This window comes from Priceomyces carsonii, assembly GCF_900007245.1.
Source record: "Priceomyces carsonii strain CBS4050 genome assembly, scaffold: Debaryomyces_carsonii_scaffold_3, whole genome shotgun sequence".
NCBI classification, from domain to species: domain Eukaryota; kingdom Fungi; phylum Ascomycota; class Pichiomycetes; order Serinales; family Debaryomycetaceae; genus Priceomyces; species Priceomyces carsonii.
This window is the reverse complement of record NW_026946676.1, coordinates 972,573-997,724: the sequence shown is the minus strand read 5'-3', so window position 1 is coordinate 997,724 and position 25,152 is coordinate 972,573. Positions and strand designations below refer to the sequence as shown.

Below are 25,152 nucleotides of genomic sequence, written 5' to 3'. Positions count from 1 at the left end.
CTATCATACTAATCTGGTTTTGAATGGAAATAATACTCATGGAAGAAAGTCAATGGCTGCACCAGTATCTTTTTGTTTTGTTTTATCACCAAAAAATTTTTTTTTTTAAGTTTGGTCGCCACCGAGCCATTCGATCATTCATTCATTCATTCATTATTCACTCATACATTCATTTTTTCATTTATCCATCTATTCATTTATTTATGAACATTCAGTCGTGTGCTCATTTATTTGTTTACTCATCTGGTATATGCACTTTTACATTCAACAGCTTATTCATAAGATTAGGTTTTCAGCATGATATATACATGTGTATCTGATATTTCTATTCACGAAAATTAATTTATTTGAATGCTAATGTAGAATCTATATTCTTAATTAAAAAGAGGATCTGACTCTAAGGTCGGAGATTTTTCGTTCTATATCCTTCGGAGTTCTATCTAACTCGTTCGCAAGCTTTATTTTGATAGATATAGGCAACTGGTAAAATTGTTCAATTAAATCGCCGTCAATTACGTTCTTGACGGGATTATAGTACCCTCTAAACTTCAAATGATCTTTTCCCAATGTATTGTATCCATTGTTGTTCTTATCAAAATCTTGGAAATTGTAATCAAAGTATCGTTTTATCGACAATTCTAAATCAGATAAGAACTCAATCTCTTGCTTGGTGGCTATTGGCACTAATGCACCCACACTACCTTGTATACCAGTATAAATTATAACCTCTGCACCACCAGCACCTAACTGGCTCTTCATTAAAGACGTTGGGACATCTTGAATAAAAAATTCACATAAGTTCCTCACTCTTGAGCCTGATGCATTTAAGAAAGGCTCTTGGTACTTGATCCAGTCTTCATTACTTTGTTCTGAAACTCTTTCCGGTAATCTAGAAACGAAAAAGTTACCGAATTTGTCACCTCCAATTATAGTATCATAATCAAGGGTAGCTAGTGCCGTTATTTTTCTTTTCATAATATCATCAGCAAATGGTATGAATTCATTCTCCTTTGAATCGAATTTTAAAAATGTAGTGGAATAATCAGAATCTCCAACTACAACTCTATCACCACCTTGATGGACTATTTTGACAATATTTTTAAGATGGTCAATAGTTGAAGAACTTTTTCGCAACAACTGCTTCTTTCCTAAGTCATATAGACGCAAATGATTGCCCATTCCTACCAAGACCTTACCTTGAAATGGAATAATAACCTTAGGTAGAATATCAAGGTCCGTCTTATGTTTAAATTGTAGTTTATTATTCTTTTGAACCATAAATGTATAGAAATATGTTTCTTCAAAAGAATTGGATAACACAGTGTACTTCTTTGCCATGCCAATTATAAGATAGCTTTCACTGGAACTGAATTGAACCAATGAAATTGCCATCGCAGTTTCTCCATCAGAAAACTCTATTGATTGTCGAATGTCTTGGTTTACAAAATCAACCACTTGAAGAGATGATGAAGACGAATTTAAAGCTTTGGGATACCCAAAAGCGTCATAGTAATCTTTATCAATCATCGTATCTTCCTGATCAAGGGCATCCAAATTACTAGCCCTGTATGGGCTTTTGGTACCAAATTCTGTTTCGATCACATAAATTAGCTTTCTCTTATCATCGACGACCATCTTGCGTGGACTGTATCTTAATTTGATCTTCTTGATGTGATATTCGTTGTTGAAGTTGAAAGTCTCATCCTGGGAACCAAGCGTAAATATCACTAAATTAAGTCCAAGTAAACCGACAATAGCTGTCCCACCGAGGTCCTCAGACTCGAAAGACGCGCCGCTAAATATTTCAATATCAAGTAATGGTGTTAAATTAAACTCCCCTTTATCAAAATATCCAATCCATGGTTTGGAAGACAATGCTAGTGTTGCAAGACCCACTGGTGTTTTGACAAGGGACAACTTCACTGGCCTAGTCCCTAAATAGCGAACACGAGTGTCTGAAAGCTTTCCTGAGAATTCATCAAGACTTGTTCTAACAAATAGTCCATTTTGCATACCAATAAGAACCGAAGTAGAATTCTGATCTGGCATCATTATAATAGACGTACTTGGCGCAGAAAGAACTTGAAAAGATATGATTTCGAGGCAGTTGTGTTGCTGTAATGAAATAACCTGAATTGTTTCGTCAGAGCATCCAATAATTGCAAATGAACTCAACTTTTGGTCATTAAATACTGCAAGTGCAGTTATTGCACCTGACATTTCGAGTTTATCTTGATACTCTATTAATTGGTCGTCAACGGGGTCAACCGCAAAATAACAGATCTCTCGATTAGATAACGCAATCAAAATTTGCCCATTATTAGAGCAGGCATGTAATATTTTAATACCTGCGGGAGGATACCAGTCAGTCACCTTTTTATCTTTTTCTCCTTCATCCATACTATTGTGCTTAATATGCCTGACGCCGTTAGTATAAACTTGAACTACTGAAGATCTACCCACCTGTTGAACAGCTATAGTTGGCTCGTTATCAACAAACTTAGAATCCATAACCTCCTCCACTACTTCTCCTATAGAAAGGACCAAGGTTTTGTATGCTAAAGTTGATGATATGATCAAGTAATCATCATTTTTAGAGTCTGCATACACTTTCGTGGTTAGCAAATCAGTTGGTTTGAATGGCAAAGGAGAAGAGACAATAGTGCTAGTAGGTATGCCATGAGTTATAGAGCTTAAACTGCATTTGGATGACAATAGAAGCAACTGCTTAAAAGCTTCTGACTTTGAAGTACTGGATTCTATAAATGAACTATCAATGATTGGATCAATAGTTTCCAAGATATCAACTAAAGCTAAATTTTCCAAACCCTTCACATCAAATATCTTTGAAGAATCAGATATTGCTTCCAAGCTCCCATATTCAGGAACGAAGTGCAATGTAGTTTCATTTTCATCATCGCCTAGTTTCTCAAATTGGTAAAACAATTTATTATCATTAATCACATCAGCAAATAAGAATCCACTTTTAAATATATGAAGATCGCTGCTCAAAGGGATAGTATCGAAATAAGTTATTAATATATCCTCGATCGTTTCTAACTCATTGTTGAAGACCACGGTAAGTTTGAATAAATCACCTAAAGAACTTTGTAATAGAACAAAAAAATTCTTATTTTTAAGCTTGTGAACAACACCTTTCACAATAATTGTTTCTCTAGATTCTGATCTGATAGGTAATGGAAGGTATTTTCTCTCCTTTGTTGGGCAGTCGTATATGAGAAACGAGTTACAAGTAATAAGCACCCCACCGATATGCGCAGGTAAGGCTATAAGCTCATTTGATGAGCCAGGAATATCTTCTCTCTTTTCCTTTACTATATGGTTCAATCCCTGATCAAACTTGTAATAATTTAATAATAGGGATGACTTTTCAGGGTCATACTGACTAGTCTCTGAATATTTGCTGTAGTCGCATTCTATGGCGACAAATAATGGGTCCTCGAAATCCGTTTCTAAGGCAGTCATCTTTAATGTCAATGTATGTCTTTCTATAGCTTCAAGAGGAGACGAAAGCTCTAGTTTATTATCATCATTTGCTTGAACTTTGTACATCAACTTGTTTTTTTCTATGGATCCAAGCATAATAGTTCTCCCAAGAGGATCGACGGCTAGATATTCTCCAGGGGAAGTTCTTCGGAGACCATTTTTAGAATGTGGTTCCTGAATTATAGGAATGAAGAACTGCTTTTCAGAATCGAACGACAAAAGAACCAATTTACCAGAATCCGAAGTGACGACAAGAAAATCTCTCAGCGAACCAAAGTCGCTTATCTTGTCTATACACTGGATGATAGCAAATGTATTTTGCTGGCATATCTTTTGTAACTTTCCGGTCGATGGGTCTGGCTTCCATAACTCAAGAAACGATGAGCTTGCAAACACTATCTCTTGTGACTTTTTTTGCCCCATAAATCGACCCACGGTAGATCCAACCGTCAGTGTAGGACACTTGAGAGTTAGATTATATAGGTATAAAGATTCATCGTCTATCAACATCCTTCAATGATGCTACAAGGAATTTAATAGATTCATATTATTTAAGTCTTCGATATCTTTAATCGAGTCCTGCAGATAATATTTATTAGTGAAGAGAGGCTCTACATTGTTTAACTCATATTAGCTATTTATATTAGTTTCTATCCAATTTGAAGATATAGAAAATTCTCTTTCGGTTATAATTTAAAAAAATATACACACAGGTCACCGGGATTTGTCTAAAAAGATAAATTTAAACAATTCTTCCTTCTCCCGAAGCGAGAGCGACCACAGGACTGAACTCTTCTTCCTCCAAAGGATTCTCAGGTACCTCATCAGTATGATCACTTACCATGAAGAAAATAAGAGGAATTCCAATGACCATTGAGCCTGCCACTAACGCCCAAGAACTGGCAAACATACTCATATAAGCTGTACCGTATGCATCAAGTCTCCAAGCAATAGCAGCACCTGCAGATTGTATACCTTTGTAAAATCCTGCATAATAAGCGGTCTTCTTACTACTGTTTGAAAGGGCACCCATGAGCCACAAGCAGTAACTTTGAAACATAGCATCGAAGATTCCGTAGAAAATGTAAAGGAACATTGGTCCAATGTAGTCACCATCTTTGAAGTCCATTGGGGCAAATTTTGTGTTTCCATTTGCATCCGCAGTCACATCTGCTCTGTCAAAGCCTTTTTGAAACTTGTAACCACCACCCCACACAGCAAAGGAGATGACGAATAAAAATACCCAGCCAATCCTTGCACGTACGCTTCTTCTAAAATATTTCAAATCTAAAATTGTACCAATAACAACTGCACCAATCATTTGGAAAAGCCAATAAAGCAAGGAGTTCAATGATCTTGTTCTAATATTAAAACGACCTGCGTTGAATTCATTAAATTGATAGGTGTAAAACCAATTAGAAGCAAAAAACATAGGAAATATTAACAAAATCTTTGGCTCCTTGATCAATAACTTGAAGGATCCAAAAATTTCAGATTTCCAGTCAGGAAGCTTCTTGTCAACAACTCTTGTTCCATCATCTTTCCATACTTTATCTACTGGTAACATGAAAAAAGCTATAACACTACCGCAACCCATTAAAACAATAAAGGCAATATAAGTACCATCCTTTACGGTACTCAGATCCGAATGTAAGTTGTTAGCTAAGGGGATAAGCGAACCAATGACACCACCTAAATTGAAGATAACCCAAAAGACCATAATTCCAGTTCCCTTTTTGTTCTCTGTTGGGTAAGACATAATTATTGAACCCTGTGCTGCCCAAAGACATGATGCACAAATACCGAGGTAGGCACCTGCAAATATAACAAAACCAGCATTCTGATTATGATTGTAGCTTAAAAGCGAACCAGCATAAAGGAGATAACCAGTTCCACCAAACATTAAACAATATCTAGCACCAATCAAATTACAAAAGGTACCAGCGAAGAAACCAAGACCTGCAAAGGTACAGTATAATGCGACTGTAGCGTTATCTTGGGTTTTAACACCATCAGGACCACTGATCGATGCACCAATACCAGTCAAAGCGTTATACATACCAGGTGTCATGAAAACGACGAAAGCAAGCATCACAATTTGGATCATCGCATTTGAGTAGGCTGGAACTTTAGGTATGAACCTTTTGTCATATATCTTTCCACTGCTTTCTATTTCACTCGGTGTATAGTGTTTTATCTCAGGAACATCAGCAGCTCCATTCTCATCTTGTGGTGGTACACCTTCTTTCTTTAAGTCATCGTACGATGAACCTTTACTAGTTTGGACATCAACGTCCGTTAACTTCTCTTCTGCAGACATTTTGTCGGTTCTTGACTATTTATGACTGTATCGCTTTGTAGCAGTTCTTACCTTTGACTGTTCTTTTCAAAGTGGGTAGACTCGCTTCTTTATAAGCCGTCTCTTGTGTGGGTCTTACGGTGCTTTTATCGTAAAATGTAGTTCTATGTAATGATGTTACACTGCAAGCTCCCAACTTGGTATGTTCTCACTTACCCATGATCCCATTATGTCGACTGCCGTTTCTTATCATCCGTTTGGGGTATGCGGGTCTTATCGAAATTTTCACCAAAATGTCCAAAGGTGACATTAAGCTCAAATCCCTCTTTATCGACAGAAAATTACACGAGAAGAGAGCGAAAAGATGATACAACTCACCTCTATGAAATATCAAGTGTATCTACACGTCCTAAGTGTTTAGTCCCTTCCCAAAAGTCTAAAAATTTGAAATGATGTCTAAGGAATTTTAAACAAATTTCTCGATGTAACATTTTACTCCTCGATTACTTAAATTAGTTAAAATGTCCAAATGTTGCATTCTGATCCCCATACAAACTTTCGAGGAGAAATCGGCCGAGAGCATAGTGATGACTTACGACAAGCAGAGAGCGGTCATCAGTGTGGGTGCACCGAAGTGATGCCCGACAGAGAGAGATTCTCAGTAAATGTACACTAAAAATTAGAGAGAGCGCACTGTAGAAGGGAGGCAAGAATGTAATTATTCGCACGTACTGCTTTTGAAAATGTGACATAGCAAGCGCTAGGGCAAATGTGTGAGAAAAGATTGCAACTGTCACACGCGTAATATTTCCTCTCGTTATATTGTAACATTACATTTTTCAAAATAGGTATAAAATTTGGAACATTAGACGTATCAGTCATCTACAAGTAGCAAGTAATTCAAGATATCGGTGGAAGCTACATATCTTTGGCCAGTAATAAGCAAACAAAAAATGGCTTATCTTTTTTAGTGTAAAAGGAACTGTATCAAATTCTATCTAATCGTCGCTAGTTGGACACTCTGTACCGTAGCTATTTCGAATCTAACGCTTGAATAAATAAATGCTACGTACGCGCGTCGTGATTAAACTATGATTTATCTCTCTTCATATAGTCCTTGCCAGATGCAACAATCTCGGCGATCAAATTGTCAATAGTTCTGTCTGACAAAATAGGTGAGTTGAAAACTACTCTGAAGAACTCGCCTCGACTGCCTTCAGTCCAGGGCGGAGGCGAAAAGTCGACTAAATATTTCCCTTTCTTGTGCAACTCTCTCGAAATGAACCTTGTTACATCGGTGAGATCGGTTTCTTCGTATGCGTCGGGTTTATAGTAAAAGCAAACTTGCAAACAGGGTGGTAAATCATCTTTGCTTCCAAATACGAGTGAAAAATTATGGTTTTCACTGATTCTTTCCACGAAGTACTTTCCAATATCGAAGGCATGATCAACTCTTTGAGCTAATCCTTTGGATCCATAATAGAGCCAAGTCATGTAGAATTTGAAAGAATCGGCCCTTCTTCCACAACCCATGGTACCGTCAGCCAAATCAAAGTTCTCATTAACATCGTCATCATCATCATTTTCTCTCCCGTGAAACAAATATGGTGCACTTAAAGACATTGACTTTTGGAACGTCAGAACATGAGGAAGGAGTAAGAAGGAACAAGTATTCGGGACTCCCAACATTTTATGTGGGTTGACTGTGATAGAATCTGCATATTTGATTCCTTTAAGCTTTTGCTTATGCTTCTCAGAAAACACAACATTTCCACCCCAAGACCCATCGACGTGAAGCCAAGTCTTATATCTTTTTGCAATATTTGCAATTTTCTCGAATGGATCAAAGGAACCGAAGACTGTGGTACCTGCTGTTGCATTTATGTACAATGGTGTATACCCTTGTGATTTGGTCTCTATTATCTTTTGTTCTAATGCATATGTATCAATTCTGCCATCTTTTAAAGCAGAAACTTTAAAAACATTAGAGGATCCCAATCCTAACAAAATTGCTGCCTTCTCAATAGAATAGTGAGAATGTGCTGAAGTATAAATGGCGAAGTTGTAGCCTGAATTGCCTTTTACCTTGGTGTCTGGAAACTTGATCGATCTCGCGATGTGTAATGATGTTACGTTTGACCAGGAACCGCCTGGAAAAGTTAAGCCGCCACAGGTATCTTGGTTATCTTCAAAAAATAAAGCTGCATATTTCCTCCCAATGTAATTCTCAAGAACAGATAGAACAGGGGAGACTGTGTATACATGTGAGTTTGTGTTCAATACAGACAAAAGTAAATCAGAAACTAGACCTATGGGATTGTTAGATGCGTACAACTTGTCTAAGAAGCCAGGATTCCAAGTATTTACCGAATACTTCAAAACTTTGTCAATTATTTCGCTAAGCTCTTTTTGGTCTCCCTTGATACCATCCACCATATTCTCATGCAGAAATTCTGCTTTAAGAGAGGAAGGTTCGTGATATTTTCCTAGGGAATCAATTTCATATTTAGTTGAGTCAGGATCCGATTTCTCAATGTATTCAATTATCTTCGGTAAAAGTAATCCCAAAAGCGTTGCTGCCTCTTGATCTTTGTTTGCCTCTAAATCAGATTTCAATGTCATTTTGAAAGTATCCGTGTCGCAATTGTTTATTTTAGAAGTTCTTTTTAAAATCTGTCATTTTGTAATGAGTGAAAAATTTACTGTGGAGTCATATCGTGACTTTTATATAAAACTCTGAATAGTACTTTTAACTTTAATATTGTAATACTTATACAGTCAGGGCAAGTTTTATGATCACAGGGAAAAGAAAGTCTCTTTTGTCACAATTTGCAATCTAGATATACGTATTAAGACATTGCCATACTATATAATTGCGCAACTATTTACAAGGAATTTGCGAGCATCCGATATGCTTTTGCTCTTTGGCCATTCCACGGCTATGGTTCATATTGAGTACAAACCCAACGTACTAATCTTCTTGCTCGAGACTTTTTTGATGTTCTCTTGCTTCTCTTTGTTTCGCCAAGTTTCTATTCAAAACCTCCAACTTCCTCAACTCCTCATGTGCATCAAAGTTACCGGAGGAGAGATTCTCGTAAGTCTCATCATACTTCCCTGTGGACAACGGAGCATTTCCTCTCATTCTTTTTCTCATGTCAAACATTCCAGTTTTGCATTCCATGAATGCTCTGAAATGAGCGGCGCATAGTTCAGGTAATTCTTTCTTCAACAGCGGGTCAGTCAAGCATTCCTTAGGAGTGTGCCTTTCGATCAAGACACAAGGGGATCTTTGTAGGCATATAGCTAGCGCTTTCTTCTGATCCTGACAGCTAGTTTAAGTTAGTTGAAAGGACTCTTATAATTCATGAGAACTTAAGGAGCTAAATCCCTTTATCGATTATGAATATAACATACCTGGCACCCATAGTGACTATCTTCACTCTCTTGAAAATTTCTCTACCTTAGTCACTGTCTAACTGGCGTTCTATTTCAGATAACTATTTTGATCATTTTGATCATTTTGATCATTTTGATGTTTTTATTAAAGTGCAGTCTAACATAAACTCAGCTTTTTACCTTTTGTTACACCGCTTGATTTGATAAACACTTAAAGACAGAATATCCAAGATAGGTATAAATGACCATATCCTTTGTTCCTGGGGAAGTAAATGCTAGTCAAAGCTCCTTGGTTCAATCTGTATGGAAGAATCATCATTTAATTATCTATGGATCGGGCAACAATTTGATAATCTACAGCAATACTAGAAATTTGCAAACTGAGAATATCAGTCAGTATTTACAAACAATATACCTTGAGAATGATCTAATAGCATTGGACTTCAATAAAAATAACGGCCTAATTGGTATTGCTTTGAAGTCAAAAATAAAGATATATAAGCCGGCTAACGCTTTTATGGAAAAGCCTCGATGGAAGGAATGTTTAGACTTTGACAATCACGACAATTCTCTGATCAATGCAATGCAATGGGCAGCAACTGAAAATGAGCTCGCTGTTGCTTCCGATAAATCTTTGTCATTATATCATATTTACGCTGAGTACGGAGACTGGAAATATCAGAAGAGATGGCATTCCATGCAAGCAAATCCTATCAGTCATTTGCGAATCACACATAGTGCCAATCGCATCGTTACATCAAGTGGAAATTTTGATCGACTCATAAAAGTATGGTCTAGGAATTGTTATGGCGATCAAAATACGTCCTTTGAATTGAGCTATTTGGATCACCCTAAAAGAAGCTTTGTTACCCAATTCAAGTGGAAATACAGGCCGACTAGAAATAACCCAGATGAAATAGATGGATCCATGGCCAACATCAAAAATATCAGAGGATACATAGATCAATATGAGGATGACAATGATATATTATACACCTTAACAAATGATTCCATAATTAGAGTTTGGGCATCCTATGAATTTGGGGGACATAGTCATATCCGTTCATGGGCATCACTTGATTTAAATTCTTGTTTTGCAAAAGACGAAATTAGCTCAGTTTGTATTGTGGACAACACATATCTCCAAAAATCACTATTACCTTCTTTGAAAGCCTGCAGCGATGATAATGAGATTGTTTCCTATTTCAAGTCATCTAATCTTAATGGCATGGATCTAATGTTCGTAATAAATGTAAAGGGGCAAGCTGTCTTATATTCCATAACTAATTTGAAGTCTAATCCTCCTAATCAAATCAAATTTGAAAAAGTAGGTAGCCGTCTTCTAGAATTTGAAGCAAGCTGCTTTCCTCAGAATTCTAAAAGAGAGGAAATCACTACTTTCACAAAAAACTTTATCTCATCACCAGCATTCGAGGTTATTTCGAACCCTATTCATATACCTGAGGTGATTTATTTATCAGACAAGGAAACCTCAAATTTGTCCCTTTTGTTACATGACCGAGTCAAGAATACTGTCAGATATGAAGCATTGGACTTTTCTAAATTATTATCAAATCCAAAATCTATGGGAACCATATTACTAGATAAACTTCAAGGACATCCAAAATCGATAAGAAAACTAATCAGATCGAATTCATCAAAAGGAAAAGAAAATATGTTGCTTTCTATTCTGAACTTTCCAGAGCACAACTATATCTGGGAACCATTACATCTAGGAGGCTTGACACATAAAGTAACAGTAGCAAAAAGATTTCAACTCGATGTATCAATGAAAGGGAGTGAAGTTGATCAAGGAATTTGGACTGCCGTTTTGATCAATGACGTTGAACCATCAAACACTGGCAAAAGACGCCACCTTGTTGTTACAGTAGAAAAAAATGGATACATCGGCTTATATGATGCAGATGAATCAAATTACGATGATCGTCCTATTGGATTAAAGCAAAAGTTGCAGATTAGTGAGGAAGGTAATAAATTATATAGTGAAGAGCCCCAGGCTCTTCTTTTCACCGAATTGAAAGAAGAATCTATCGTTGTTGCAATATATCGTGGAAATTTGACAAAAGCTTGGAAAGTATCAGATAGTTTAGAAGCTATCAATATAGATCGATTGCCTTCGATTGAAGAACCTTATAAAGTATCGGATATAGATACTTCAATATCGCAAAGTGAAAAAAATTTAATTTCTGTCATCGATAAATTAGGCTTAGTAAGAATATTCGCTGTGAGGTTTGAAGGTGCTAAGCTTTCTTGGATTGAAACTTTTAGCTTTTATACGAATGTTCCAAATGCTAGCAAGATCTGTGGGTCTTCATCGATTAACAAGTTTGCTGTTGTAGATGGCTCAGGATATAACTTATCTATATGGAACACCAAACTTGGGTTGCTTGAATATGAAGAACGATTTCCACAAGACTTCGGACCAGTTAGAGATTTAGATTGGACATTCATTGACTCTTCAAAAATGAAGCTGACTTCAAATGCGATATTATCGGTAGGTTTTAAAAGATTTGTTTTATTATATACTCAATTGCGTTACGATTATACAAACAAAATTCCTGCTTTTGCCGTCTTAAAAAAGATAGACATATCTGAATATACTTCACATGATATTGGCGATTCTATTTGGTTAGATAATGGATATTTAATTATTGCATGCGGGAATCAATTTTTTATTGATGATAGAAGAGTGAAATTGGGCTCCAATAATTCAATCGATAGTATTATTGAACAACTTACTGTTGGATATATCCAATCAATGGATAGTGACGGTGCAGAAAAAAGCAGAAAAGCAGCGAAAGATATCACTTACGATATTTTAACTTTGGTTAGAATGCTAAATGGCCCGCTTCCAATATACCATCCCCAATTTTTGATCCAAGTTTTGTTTATGGGCCAAATTTCGGTTGTGCGACAAGTGTTATTCAAATTATTTCAACTTTTAAGGATGGACACCTTAGTTGATTGGAATTTATCCTTGACGCTAGAGGAGATTTTGTCGCCTAAAATCAAAAATAATAAAAATGATTCTGAAAATGACTCTGAAATTGATATATTTAACAGTTTCAATGATAATGTAGCGGACATATTGAGTGAATCTTTAATGAAGACATCATTACCCTTGATTACAAGACATCAGCAGATTACATTGTTATCTCTCATTTCAATTGTGAAATCATGGCAAAAGAACGAAAGGTCTCTAGATGAGAATGGGCTAAGATTCTTGACAGGCTTTAAATTATTTCAAAATTCAACCAAACAAGCAAAACTCAGCATTCGAGACATCAATTGGGCACTTCATAGTGATAGCAAAGAAGTTTTATTTGGCTTGGTTCAAGATCATTACAAGAGTCGCCTCAAATGGGAAAACGTTGAACAATGTGGATTGCCTTATTGGATCGACCAGAAAAGGCTTATTGAGGTTGTTGAATCTTGTGCGAGAAATGAATTTAGTGAGTCTAGAGATCCGTCTGGTTTGATTTCACTATTATTTTTGGCCATACACAAGAGACAAATCCTCATTGGGTTATGGAGAACAGTGAGTCATCCGGAACAACAGAAAATGTTGAGATTTTTGAATAATGACTTCAGTGAACCAAGATGGCGGTCAGCAGCATTGAAAAACGCATTTGTTCTATTGGGAAAACATAGACTTATAGATGCTGCTTATTTTTTCCTTTTGGGAGATTCTTTGAAGGATTGTTGTAATATATTAGCAGGTAGACTTAAAAATGTACCATTGGCTCTTGCTATTGCAAAAGTGTACAAGGAAGATTCTCTTGACGTGGTAACCAACATTATCGAAAATTATATCGTTCCGGAAGTTCTCCAAAATGGCGATCGATGGACAACAAGTTGGATCTTTTGGGAAATGAATTTGAAGGAGATCTCTATTCAAGCCTTGATAAAAGCTCCAGTTGACATTATCAAAGCACATTCGGATGTATTTTCTGAGACGTGTAATAAAAATCATCTCGAGCACATAGAGCTTGGAGTTGAATCGCACATTTACTCTAAAGATGATCCCGTCTTAGCTGTGTTATTCCGAAGCTTAAGACGAAGAACTGTAAAATACTTACGGGGCTCTTTGGGTATCACCCCATTAGAGGAATTTGATTTTGTTATAAAAGTTGGATTGTTATACAACAGAATGGGTTGTGATTACTTGGCATTGATGTTAATAAGGAATTGGAATTTCATTAAATACGATAAGGATGAAAATACAATCGATTGGAATAATAAAAAGAGCAATGATTTACCAGAAACCATCGAGCCGGCCAATCCAATCAATCATCAGCCTCCACCGGCTGCAGCATTTGAAGAGCCAGATATGAGTGCCTTCAACTTTGGGTTTTAGAAAACGGTTCCTTTTTCTGTGTTAAAAATATTGAACAAAAGATCAATAAAAGGTGACCAGGATTCAACTAGTGTTATTAAAATGCCAACGATAAAGAAAACCCAAAGTCTGGTTAATACAGTGCCTTTTATAGTTTCATAAATCATTGCATTAGTAACAGCAGTAACAAACTGTAGCTTTTCTTGAAAACTCGTCCCTGTCCCTGAGTCATTATGACCTAAATGAAATAACTCCATAATTTTTAAAAATCCGCTGAAAAGCTTGAACACTAGCTGGTCCCATAGCTCAACGAAATAATGACGAACATATATGATGTCGTAGGATCGAATCAATGTCCGTTTTAATATCCGTGGATCACCAAATTTAGGATCAAGTAATTTCTTACACTCTTCTGGCTTCAACTCACAAAATGATTTAGATAATAAAGCAATTCTAAAATTTTCCTTGAAACTTTCGATCGTCGAAGGATTGAATATGTACACCATAAGCGCCAAAGAAACTACTGGCGTTAAAGCAAAACCAGCGTAGAACTTAAGTTCCCTGTAGAGCGCCATAGCGGCTTGATTAAGCTCCGTCGCGTCTTATCCTTTGTCGTGTGATATATTGATAAGTCAAAAACAAATTCAATTCCCTGCTGTGTACCACTTTCGTTGATATCTAGCACTCGATTTAGGGTGTGAAACAAATGTATAAATATCTGCCCAGGGTCTATCCACCGATCTAGATAATAAACTGCAGTCTTAAATAATCTTTAAGATTTAACTTTCAAGATGACCAAAAAAATATACTGCACATTACAATGTACCACAATTCTTTTATCATTAAACCCTACCCGGGACTCGAACCCGGAGTCTTCCACTTAGGAGGCGGATGCCTTAACCGTTTGGCCAGCAGGGCGAATCTTTCTACTTGAAGAACTTCTCTCATATAAGCAAGCGTTCTATGATTATTTGCAAAATTTTTAAAATACTGATAAGGAAACTCTTCCTTTATGTTCTATTAGCAATCATTAAAATAAGTTTCTAACGCAACTTGAGAACATGCACTAAAGATTCCTTAGCATGCTTGGAATTTTAAGCCGAATTTGTTATTATACTACATTAGAGTTCAGAGTTGATGATTGTTACTTTGGTTCTTTGGCCAAGTGTGAATATTCATCTGGAGATTGATAAACGTCCGACAAGATGTTCTTCCTTTTTTCACACTAATTATGTGTTGTCACACTTATATTTTAAGTCAGAGTACATAAGATTGATGAACCCATACACTTTCTTTTCTTGTTATATTGCTTCTACCTGGCAATGGCTTGCGCTTCGTGAAATTGATGGTCACGATTTGGTGGAATGCTAAAGCATGCTAAATTATGCATCGTAGCGCTTTGAATGTTTTGAAGATATTTGCTCGCGATACAGATCTACATTGCAAGTCAAATATATGAAAAACATCTGTCTCCCATTTCGGTCCATTTTAGCGCTTGGAAAGTCTTTCAGAGATGTCCTAGTCAGACCCAAGATGGACACAGAATAGTAACGGAATAATTTTTGGTAATTCTAGATTTTCCATAATTGTCGATTTTACTAGTACTGCTTCTTCTTTAGACATTCTTCCACACACTGTATCCTAGAAAAAGGACAAGGTCATTCAAGATACGAATTCTTATTGAGCCCTGACCAAAAAAATTCACATTTGTTCAACGTCTCACAAACCAAAAGCTATTCTTTGAATATCCCACCTACCATCGTCATCATCAGGTTTTCGAATTGGAGCCTTAACACATTCTTTAGAAACTTCTCGCAAATTTCACCTTGGCTGAAGATAGTATTTCCACAAATATTTTGATGCACAATCTTACTGTATAACCAGTAAAGAATGCAGCCCTCCAATACATATATAGCATACGTAGAAATACGAAAGAGCCTACAATTAAATGCATCAGCTTCAAACAAGCTCCTCCTAGAATATAAATCCAGAATATCAGTTTGGAAGTATTCCATACTCGACTTTTAAGTGAAAGTTTCCTTTGAACTACGCTGAGCATCAGGCTGAGCATCAGCAGACATTCAGATTGTTCGAATATGGCTGTAGAAAAGTCGTCAAGCGTTTTGTTACGTGTTGCCGCAATCTCGTTAATGGGAGGGTTGCAAGCACATCTCCCATAGGTATCGCTGAAAGATATCGGAAAATCTCCTATACAAATCATATCCCCACGTGAAAGGGCTGACACGCTAGCCACTCAACTAAGACAATTGCAAAGCAGCTCTTCGGCCGTTGAACATATCGAAAATCAGGCTAAACTTTCAGTCTAATAAATTGCATAGACGCCAGTCAAGGATAGAGACTTGATGGGCTACTACTGATGTCGCTCTTAGTGGTAAAAGCTGAACTTGGAAATGTGCAATGCTCAAATTGACATTTGCTTTTGAGGAATTCTACATGCCGTCGGTCAGATGTCAGATGACATTAATGTTAAATGGCTATAGCTACGGGTCGCAGTTTTGTCTTGGCAGAATCAGTAGCACCGCCGCTGCGGTGACAGACACGGTAATTAGCCAGCAAACGTAAGTCAGAGGTTCATAGCTAGTCTGGTCGCCAAAAGCGTGGGCCCTCCAAGCTTGCGGCATCTGTATTAATTCTTAATTTTTGACCCGATTAGATTAGGTATTTGCAGTCTTTAGAATGCAATGATCTGTAGAGTTTGTAAGGAGTTCGAAGGCTTAAAACCAAGCCTACTCAGCGATAGGAGACAACATGTCGTATTGTTTTCTTCATATGCTGTTGTAATTTGGTGTCACATAATTCTTATTCTGGGAATGGTTCCATCTTGGCAATACTACATGAACCCACAAAAGTTTACTTTTTACGCTTCAAGGAACGATCTCTGCCATATCTTGTAGCTCATTGACAACTTTTCGAGAATGGTAACGCTTCTAGCTTCCCTATACAATCATGGATTTCGCCTCAGCTATGTTATCTATGCCCAGTATAATTTCCTACTAAAGCAAAGAAATCTTGGCTGAGGCTGAACTCCACAGACAACAAAGTCAAACTATGTCTGATATTGAAAATATCTATCGTACTTTCGAACAAAGCGTTATTGTCTTTTCTGTCTGTCATCTGTAGCTATAGGTCCCTTCAGCATATGGCATCAGTCAAAAGTCTTGAACTGAATTCCGACCTACAACCTACACTAGATTTTATTCTAGCGCTACCAAAATATGTTTTTAACCTCTCATGTTTATGATGAATTAGGACGACAGAGCTATAGAACATCCCACCGTTGTCTCAAAGCGTTCACAGAATCTCCATCATGGCTTATTGAAAAAAATCCGCTCAGTGCCATAGCGGTGGCCGAATTTTCATGAACCGCTCCTGCGTTAGATAATATGAGAGCATAGCCCTCTTGATAAAATCAGTATCATCAACGCAATAAAAGTACCGAAGAAGGCAAAAGTACGATCATATAACGGACCAGCTGCGCTGTTCTAGTATAAATGAAAAATCAGAGTTAACGTTTAAGTCTAAGAGTCAACAATAGCTATACTCAGATCCCACGCCAATATATCATACAGCACATAGCACATAGCTCGCAGTGAGCAGAGAGCAGATATCAGAAAGCAGATAAAAGAACATATCTAAGGGAGAATATTCACGGGAGAAGAGGGAATAGAAATATACTTATCCTGATAGAGTGAAGAATCTTGACCTGTTTAAAAATCTCCGGTGGCTATCAAAATACATTAAGTTCATAAGCTTCTTGTATCAAGTTTGAGGCTCTCGCAGATCCCGGCTACTTTTATTTAAGGTTCATTCGTCACTCAAAAAAACTGATGACGGTAAATCGCCTAAGTTTACAGCATTCAGCTGGAACGGCCTCTTCCTCTTCACCTTTGCATGATGATCGCTGGGAAGTTAATCATGATCAGCTAAGTGAGCTTCATGATCCTAAATCATTGAGAGTACTCTATGAGATGGGAGGTATAGATAAGCTAACCCAGATGCTTCGATCGGATACTAGGAATGGTTTGAATAACAATAACGAAGAAGACTTACGATCTAGAGTTAAGCAATTTGGTGCTAACAAGTTACCATCTAAAGCCCAAAAGTCTTTCTTCAGATTATGCTACGAAGCAATGAAAGATAAGGTTTTAATACTCTTATCTGTAGCAGCAGTAATTTCATTAGCACTTGGATTGTATGAGACATTTGGAGAAGCAACTATGCATGATGACGAGGGTAAACCTTTACCAAAAGTTGACTGGGTGGAAGGTGTTGCTATTATTGTGGCTGTAGTAATAGTGGTCCTTGTCGGTGCAATTAACGATTATCAAAAGGAAAGACAATTCGCCAAATTGAATGGCAAAAAGGAAGATAGAGAATTAATCGTAATTAGAAATGGTTCCCAAAAGATGATTTCTATATATGATCTTTGTGTTGGCGATATAATTAACTTGCAGACTGGTGACGTTGTACCTGCCGATTCTGTTTTAGTCAGTGGGGAGGTAGAATGTGATGAATCTGCATTAACCGGTGAATCAGAAACGGTTAATAAGGTATCGGCTTCGGAAGCTCTTAAGATTTATCAATCTCGTCTTCCAACTAATGAAGACCTAGGTTCTTCTACAGTAAAATTTAAGGATCCATATCTTATTTCTGGTTCTAAGGTATTATCTGGGTTAGGCAATGCTTTAGTTACCGCCGTCGGTCCCAATTCAATTCATGGTAAGACCATGAGAAGCTTGCATCACGAACCAGAGACTACTCCTCTTCAGGAAAGGTTGGATGGATTAGCAGAAGGTATTTCCAAATACGGATTTCTCGCAGCTTTGGTTCTCTTCATTGTTTTATTAATCAGATTTTGTGTAAACATTGCTCCTGGAGGAAGATTTCACAGCTTACAAAGTACAGAAAAAGGTAAAAAGTTTGTTGATATACTTATTACCTCTATAACTATTGTTGTTGTAGCGGTGCCGGAAGGTTTACCGTTGGCGGTAACTTTAGCATTAGCATTTGCTACCATAAGGATGGCACAAAATGGAAACTTGGTTCGAGTCTTGAAATCTTGTGAGACCATGGGCGGAGCAACTGCCATTTGTTCCGATAAAACAGGAACTTTGACTGAGAATAAAATGAGGATAGTCAAAGGCTATTTTGGTAACTCTAACGACAATTTTGATGACACAGTTGATAGTCAAGGTACAAAATCAAAAGAAGTTTTACCTGCCTTGAATGATAGCATGAAAGTCTTCCTTTGTACTAATATAGTCTTGAACTCGACTGCATTTGATAATGTTGATTTCGATGAAGAAAAGTACAAGGAAGCCTTACAAAGACCGCAGAAAAAATCACTTCTCCATCATTTGTTGAAGGGAAGCAACCAACAGAAAGCGAAATTTGATCTAGACATTGTTTCTGAGCCATATTTGGGAAATAAGACAGAATCAGCTTTATTACTTTTAGCAAGAGATGCACTTAACTTGTTTTCGAAATCAAGTCTTGAAGAGCAAAGGGATGAAGGTAAAAGTAAGATCGTGCAGGTCATTCCTTTTGAGAGTTCTAGAAAATGGTCTGGAATTGTGATGAAAATAAGTAACGGCTACAGGTTATATGTTAAGGGTGCTGCTGAAATAGTTTTCAAAAACTGCGGATATCAATTTGATAAGGATGGGAATGTTGTTAAAATGGACCGCAATTTGCGTGATACTGCTTTGAGTGTGATTGATGACTATGCCAATGATGCTTTACGTGCGATTGCTTTAGCGCACAGAGATTTCGTTGGAGCAAGCTCCTGGCCGCCCCCAGATTTGGCAAGTTCTGAGAATAAAAATGAAGCAGATCCATCTCTTTTACTCAATACAAAAAACCCTTACGAGGATGAAAATAAGAACCTTACCATGGAGACTTTGGTTGGTATTCAGGATCCGTTGAAAGCGGGAGTGCCAGAATCTGTGTTGCAATGTAAAATTGCTGGTGTTACTGTCAGAATGGTAACTGGTGATAACTTAATGACCGCAAGGGCGATTTCTAAAGCTTGTCATATCTTGACTCCGGACGATCTGTCCAATGAATATGCCTTTATGGAGGGACCACATTTTCGTAAACTTTCGCCAGCTGAAAGAATGCGTATTGTTCCGCAATTGAAAGTTTTAGCAAGGTCATCTCCAGAAGACAAAAGGATTTTAGTTGATACTTTGAGAAAATCAGGCGAGGTCGTAGCTGTTACTGGTGATGGTACTAACGATGCCCCAGCGTTAAAACTTGCCGATGTTGGATTTTCAATGGGTATCTCAGGAACCGAAGTTGCTAGAGAAGCATCGGATATCATTTTGATGACAGATAATTTCAATGATATAGTTCAAGCAATTAAATGGGGTAGAACTGTTGCTACGTCTATCAAGAAATTCATTCAGTTTCAATTGACAGTTAACATCACTGCGTGCATGTTGACGTTTGTATCAGCTGTCGCGTCTTCCAATGGGCAATCTGTGTTAACTGCGGTCCAGTTATTGTGGGTGAATTTAATCATGGATACTTTGGCTGCCTTGGCGTTAGCCACAGACAAGCCAGATGATTCATTCTTAAAGAGAAAGCCTGCTGGTAGACATACTCCATTAATTTCGACTTCAATGTGGAAGATGATCATTGGCCAATCTTCAATGCAATTAATCGTTACTTTCATATTACATTTTTCAGGAAGAAGGTTTTTTTTTGGGGATAAGACTATATCAAGTCATCAGAATAAGCAATTGGATGCAATGACATTCAATACATTTGTCTGGTTGCAATTCTGGAAATTGGTCGTAACAAGAAAATTGGACGAAGCAGACGAGGTCAGAAGTGTTAAAGGTAGAATTACTGCCGAAAACTTGAATTTTTTCCAACATTTGTTTAGAAATTGGTATTTTATTACGATAGCAGTTTTGATCGGAGGCTGTCAGATTTTAATCATGTTCGTGGGTGGCGCTGCTTTTTCAATCGCCAGACAAACTCCTGGTATGTGGGCAACTGCCATATTATGTGGTTTTATTTCAATTCCCGTGGGAGTGATTTTAAGAATTATTCCAAATTACTGGGTGGAAGCAATATTTCCAACTAGAGCTTTCAATACATTTATCTACTACGTCGGTTTCGGCTTCTTATCAAAAAAGAAGAAAAACAAAGCTGATGATCTAGAAAAGGATGCTGCCGTTAACGACAAGGAGTCGGACAGCTCCTAACTTACTTATATATAGAGAATAAGAATATCGTATATTTCAATGTTTGTAATCCTCCTGTAACGTAGTGATGAATTTTCTATAAATTGGATAAAAGTGAGTCATATTCTTGAACAAAGGTAAAAGATTTATCAAATCGTCAACATACTTAGATAACTCTTTACTTGAATCTTCTTGTATATCATTCAATAGTTTATTTAATGCATTTTGGAACGTTTCGATTTTAATATCATAATTTTCAGAAGCAGGTACTATACTATTGACTAGATCAAAAATCCCTAAAACGTCGATTAAACTTTTCCTTACACTCTTTAATTTAGTGAGATTGTTTATGGACTCATCATTATCATTTGAAAGCTTATTATTCACCGAAATCAAATCTGACTGTAGCGATGTAATTGAATTATTCAATATGTTGGTATAGTAATGCATTCTAGTTATTTCTTTGTTAGAGTCGTCATTTAACACCGCTAAATTCGATTTCTGGAGCGCCTCTAGGTTATGATTCAAATCTTCAGTTAGTTCATCTGTGTAGTAATCAATACGTGTTATTAAGTTTGAACATTTACTTGATGATTCATTTAAACTCTTTCTGTGAAACTGATTCGATGGTTGTTTACCCAAAATGGACTGTAAGAAGGCATCGACGTATTCTGTTGGAGAAAACGAACTGTCGAAGAACATTGAAAGTATTTCATCGTTGTCTGTCATTTTGATTCTAAGATACAAAAACGAATGAACTAAATTGTGTAGTTTTTTTATTATCAGTAAAATCGGAAATTTCGATATATAAATTTACAATCGATAACATTGACTATGAAGATCATAACAATCCAGGATACGTTCGAGGACGTCATCAGAGACTTGGAAGAGTGCAGTGCTATTCATGAAAAGTTTTGGATAGGTGAGAGAACGGATGATGGTCCACAAGAACTCACTTACATAGAATATGGTAAGGACAACTTCAAACGTATGAGTAACAATGTATATCAATATAACGATGAATACACATTGGTTACCCCAAATAGACTTATATCAATTGCAGAAATTGAAGGAAAGTCCTCTAATTCTAAAATAACTTCTATTGCAATGTCCTTATATCTGGATTTTGTTTTGATAGGAACAGATAAAGGTTCAATAATCGTATACAGTTTGAAAGAGAGAAAAGTTATTAATGAAATTAAAGAAGCTCATTATTCGGATGTAACACATTTACGGCTCTTTCCTTCGAATAAGGTGTTCATATCAATTGGTTTAGATATGATAACCAAAATCTGGGCAGTCGATGGTGTAGAACCAGTCAGAGTAATTAGCGATCAAACAGATGAGATAACTGATGTCAAATTGGTTGGTTCAAGAGGTCGAAACTTTCTCACGAGCTCAAGGGATGGTTCGGTAAACTTATTTGAATGTGGAACAGGGAGTGTGGTGTATAAGTTCAAGAGGGTAGGCGACGATGCTGCAAATTGTTTCACTATTGGTTCCATTTCAGATGAGGGTGTGAGACAATCAGCACTAGAATTCGAGACAGAAGGAAAATGCTTGTACGTTGGTTATGCAAGTGGAGTTATTCAGCAATTTGATTTGGTAAATCATTCAGCTACCTCGATGAAATTCAGAACTAGTTCAAGTGTTGAGTCCATAGACATAGTGGATAAATACTTGATCAGTGGTCACGAAAATGGAGATATAAATATGTGGGACTTGAAAAGCACTAAGTTGATTCACACGAGGAACTTTGGCTCGGTTTTAAAGCTCAGAGTTTTGGGATTTAAAAAAGAGAAGGTTAGCTTGTTGATTTACGCTGGTCCAGAATGTTTATTCAAGCTTACATTTGATGAGAAAATAGAGTATCTCGTTGGGCTTCCAGAAATGTTTAAAGTTACGGATATTGATAAGCGTGAGCGAATGGTGGTTGCTACAGATTATTGCATAGCTAATTACGTGATATGACTTGTAGATGTAGATAGTTAACAAAAATTGCGAATATATTGCAAATATATGAAAACCTGCGGGACATCTTAATATAGTCGGTATGCTCTCGCTTGTTAGTATTTCTTAAAATCCGGTTCTTATCTCTATAATCTTGAGAAGCATAACTTCCCTCTTCTACATTGTGAAAAATTAAAATCATGATTCATTGTCACCTATGAATTTAAAATTTAAATATAAAGCGATAGATCCGTAGTATTCAAATGCACTTATAACTTGGGTCTTGGATCTATTTGCTTGAAGACAGATTCAATAGCGGTTGCCTTCATCATATTACCCTTAACCTTTAATTTACCGTTCATGAATAACTTTTGACCATTGGCCTTACCGTTAGCTAATTTAACGAAATCAACATCTTTTAAGATTAATTGAACATCAGCCTTTGGTACTTTGTCAACTTTGGTCAAAGAACCTTCCTTTTTCAAATCCAATAACCACGATTGATCTTTGCCTTCCTTGTTCTTCAATGTTATAACAATAGTAGCTTTGACACCGGCAATAGCCTTCTTTTTGGTTCCGTCATCTTTCAAACCATCAGCTAATTCCTTGAACAAAGGAGAAGCATTGAACCCATCAGCAGTAACGTCAGACATTTTTTATTACCTTTATTAATATATGATACTAATCGATATTAGGATTAATTACGAGGGTGAGACTTCATATCTCTTATATAAGTTACAGAAGGTTTAAGTTACACCCCATGTGATAAGAAGTGCCGAGGTCAGGGAGGGGATTTTCGCTGGCATTGATTTTGTGTTGTGCTAGCACGAGCTAGTGTCAGCTCGTGAGAATAAGCAGGAAGAAGAGAGCCTAGCGGCGGTACCTTATGTCGCTAAAGGGCGCGGTACAACATGCAGGTGTGACCATGCTTGACGTCGCGCAATCAAATTTCACCGAGGACACCGAATTCTTGTAGCACAGAATAGTGTGGGGCTGATGGAGTCAGAAAAATTGCAAAGAGATGCCACTGACAAATACGTACATGTCCTGTGAGTACATATTGCTCCCACGGACAAAGTCGTCACTACCGCTATTTCTTGTAGTGTGCATGTGGGACAGAACCTATTAATTGAATCATGTGATCGAGAACTCACATCTAAACTGGGACTGAATAGTGGACATATGTTACTGAAAGACACATTGACACCGATTAAAGAGGGAACTTTACTTTAAGAAAGATTTATGTACTAGAAGCTCTTAATCCTTTACCAATCCTTATTCGCTGCATCCGCAATCAACGCCGATAAATCGCCTCTCTGCTTATTTAATTTCACAATTCTTTCTTCCGTCAAAGGAAGTCGTAATTTGCGATTCCTGCTCTTACACAAGCCATGGGACAAATAACATACATCACAATTGGATGCTCTTGGTACACAGACAACCTGTCCAAATCCTACCATCAATGGATTGATGTCGGCCCAATATTCTCGAGGAAGCCAACTTTCCAAGTCTGCTCTCGTTGTCTCTGGGTTATTTGATTTACGAACCCATCCCCATGCCTGTGCCAACCTGTGTAAATGAACATCTACTCCTATTCCCAGGGTGAGATTCCATGCATTCTGCAAGAGTAAGTATCCCATTTTGGGCCCTATCCCGGGCAAACTAGTGATTTCCTCAATTGTCTTTGGAACATCTCCTTCATGAGTTTCCATAAGGATTTCACAAGTTCTTTTGATATAACCTGCTTTTCTATTATGGAATCCCACTTGACATATTAAGTCGTCTATTTGCTTTTCAGAGGTTGCCAAAATACCCTCAATACAAAGACCACCAAAATTCTTGAAGAACGATTCGAGCTTCATCATTGCTGCAAAATTTATCTCATCTTTCGTCTGAGAAGATAACATCAACGAAATAAGTAGTTGGAAACGGAATCGCTTCGGATCTCTTTTCTGAATGCCTGGACTAATGCTATTTGGCATTCTTTCGCAGCCTTGTGTGTCAACCGGTGTTGTTATTTTACTTCTCATCTTGACCACTTCATTATAAATTCTAGTCCAGTTTGCAGGCCCTTCTGTCGTTTGTTTTGCATTCTTAAATATATTTGGTGCCAGCTTCCTCTCTGGCTTGTCTAAGTCACCATAAACGGTTTGCCCTGTTAGAGTATTATTTTTCAGTTCTTCCTTGATATCGATCTGTATATTCTTTTCATTTTTTATTTCTATCGGTATTTGGCCATCGTAGTTTTTTGATAGTTGAGTTTCATTCTCCACTTCTACTTTGATTCTTTTGAGGTTTCTATGAACCTCTCTTGTCCTTTTTACCATTTGATACTCTTCTAGTTGATTATCCTTCTGCAGATTGGCTCATCGAAGATGTCGCGTGCATAGAACGACAAAATATTGAGTCATATGGACCTGATTGAT

At 37.1% G+C, this 25,152-nt stretch overlaps 11 protein-coding genes across 11 annotated transcripts; 3 read left to right on the top strand and 8 right to left on the bottom strand.

Annotated features, from left to right (window-relative positions):
• Positions 1-378: 378 nt before the first annotated feature.
• PRCAT00003057001 (U2 snRNP complex subunit) lies at positions 379-4,017 on the bottom strand (the record flags this gene model as incomplete). Its single annotated transcript, XM_062952957.1, has 1 exon — positions 379-4,017. The coding sequence occupies one exon, from the start codon at positions 4,015-4,017 to the stop codon at positions 379-381; it is 3,639 nt and encodes a 1,212-aa protein (XP_062809808.1).
• A 232-nt stretch (positions 4,018-4,249) lies between these two features.
• NGT1 (Ngt1p) lies at positions 4,250-5,827 on the bottom strand (the record flags this gene model as incomplete). The annotated part of the gene is made up of 1 exon (XM_062952956.1): positions 4,250-5,827. The coding sequence occupies one exon, from the start codon at positions 5,825-5,827 to the stop codon at positions 4,250-4,252; it is 1,578 nt and encodes a 525-aa protein (XP_062809807.1).
• Positions 5,828-6,895: 1,068 nt separating this feature from the next.
• Positions 6,896-8,428, bottom strand: PRCAT00003055001 (uncharacterized protein; the record flags this gene model as incomplete). Its single annotated transcript, XM_062952955.1, has 1 exon — positions 6,896-8,428. One exon carries the CDS (start codon positions 8,426-8,428, stop codon positions 6,896-6,898), a length of 1,533 nt encoding a protein of 510 aa, XP_062809806.1.
• A 349-nt stretch (positions 8,429-8,777) lies between these two features.
• On the bottom strand, positions 8,778-9,234 carry PRCAT00003054001 (uncharacterized protein; the record flags this gene model as incomplete). Its single annotated transcript, XM_062952953.1, has 2 exons — positions 8,778-9,138; positions 9,224-9,234. 2 exons carry the CDS (start codon positions 9,232-9,234, stop codon positions 8,778-8,780), a joined length of 372 nt encoding a protein of 123 aa, XP_062809805.1.
• Positions 9,235-9,446: 212 nt separating this feature from the next.
• On the top strand, positions 9,447-13,583 carry PRCAT00003053001 (uncharacterized protein; the record flags this gene model as incomplete). The annotated part of the gene is made up of 1 exon (XM_062952952.1): positions 9,447-13,583. One exon carries the CDS (start codon positions 9,447-9,449, stop codon positions 13,581-13,583), a length of 4,137 nt encoding a protein of 1,378 aa, XP_062809804.1.
• Positions 13,584-15,363: 1,780 nt separating this feature from the next.
• Positions 15,364-15,783, bottom strand: PRCAT00003052001 (uncharacterized protein; the record flags this gene model as incomplete). Its single annotated transcript, XM_062952951.1, has 1 exon — positions 15,364-15,783. One exon carries the CDS (start codon positions 15,781-15,783, stop codon positions 15,364-15,366), a length of 420 nt encoding a protein of 139 aa, XP_062809803.1.
• Positions 15,784-17,410: 1,627 nt separating this feature from the next.
• On the top strand, positions 17,411-20,797 carry PMC1 (calcium-transporting ATPase; the record flags this gene model as incomplete). Its single annotated transcript, XM_062952950.1, has 1 exon — positions 17,411-20,797. The coding sequence occupies one exon, from the start codon at positions 17,411-17,413 to the stop codon at positions 20,795-20,797; it is 3,387 nt and encodes a 1,128-aa protein (XP_062809802.1).
• A 36-nt stretch (positions 20,798-20,833) lies between these two features.
• Positions 20,834-21,505, bottom strand: PRCAT00003050001 (Golgi transport complex subunit; the record flags this gene model as incomplete). Its single annotated transcript, XM_062952949.1, has 1 exon — positions 20,834-21,505. One exon carries the CDS (start codon positions 21,503-21,505, stop codon positions 20,834-20,836), a length of 672 nt encoding a protein of 223 aa, XP_062809801.1.
• A 105-nt stretch (positions 21,506-21,610) lies between these two features.
• PRCAT00003049001 (uncharacterized protein) lies at positions 21,611-22,747 on the top strand (the record flags this gene model as incomplete). Its single annotated transcript, XM_062952948.1, has 1 exon — positions 21,611-22,747. The coding sequence occupies one exon, from the start codon at positions 21,611-21,613 to the stop codon at positions 22,745-22,747; it is 1,137 nt and encodes a 378-aa protein (XP_062809800.1).
• A 248-nt stretch (positions 22,748-22,995) lies between these two features.
• PRCAT00003048001 (uncharacterized protein) lies at positions 22,996-23,379 on the bottom strand (the record flags this gene model as incomplete). The annotated part of the gene is made up of 1 exon (XM_062952947.1): positions 22,996-23,379. The coding sequence occupies one exon, from the start codon at positions 23,377-23,379 to the stop codon at positions 22,996-22,998; it is 384 nt and encodes a 127-aa protein (XP_062809799.1).
• Positions 23,380-23,991: 612 nt separating this feature from the next.
• On the bottom strand, positions 23,992-25,053 carry NTG1 (bifunctional N-glycosylase/AP lyase; the record flags this gene model as incomplete). Its single annotated transcript, XM_062952946.1, has 1 exon — positions 23,992-25,053. The coding sequence occupies one exon, from the start codon at positions 25,051-25,053 to the stop codon at positions 23,992-23,994; it is 1,062 nt and encodes a 353-aa protein (XP_062809798.1).
• Positions 25,054-25,152: the final 99 nt, after the last annotated feature.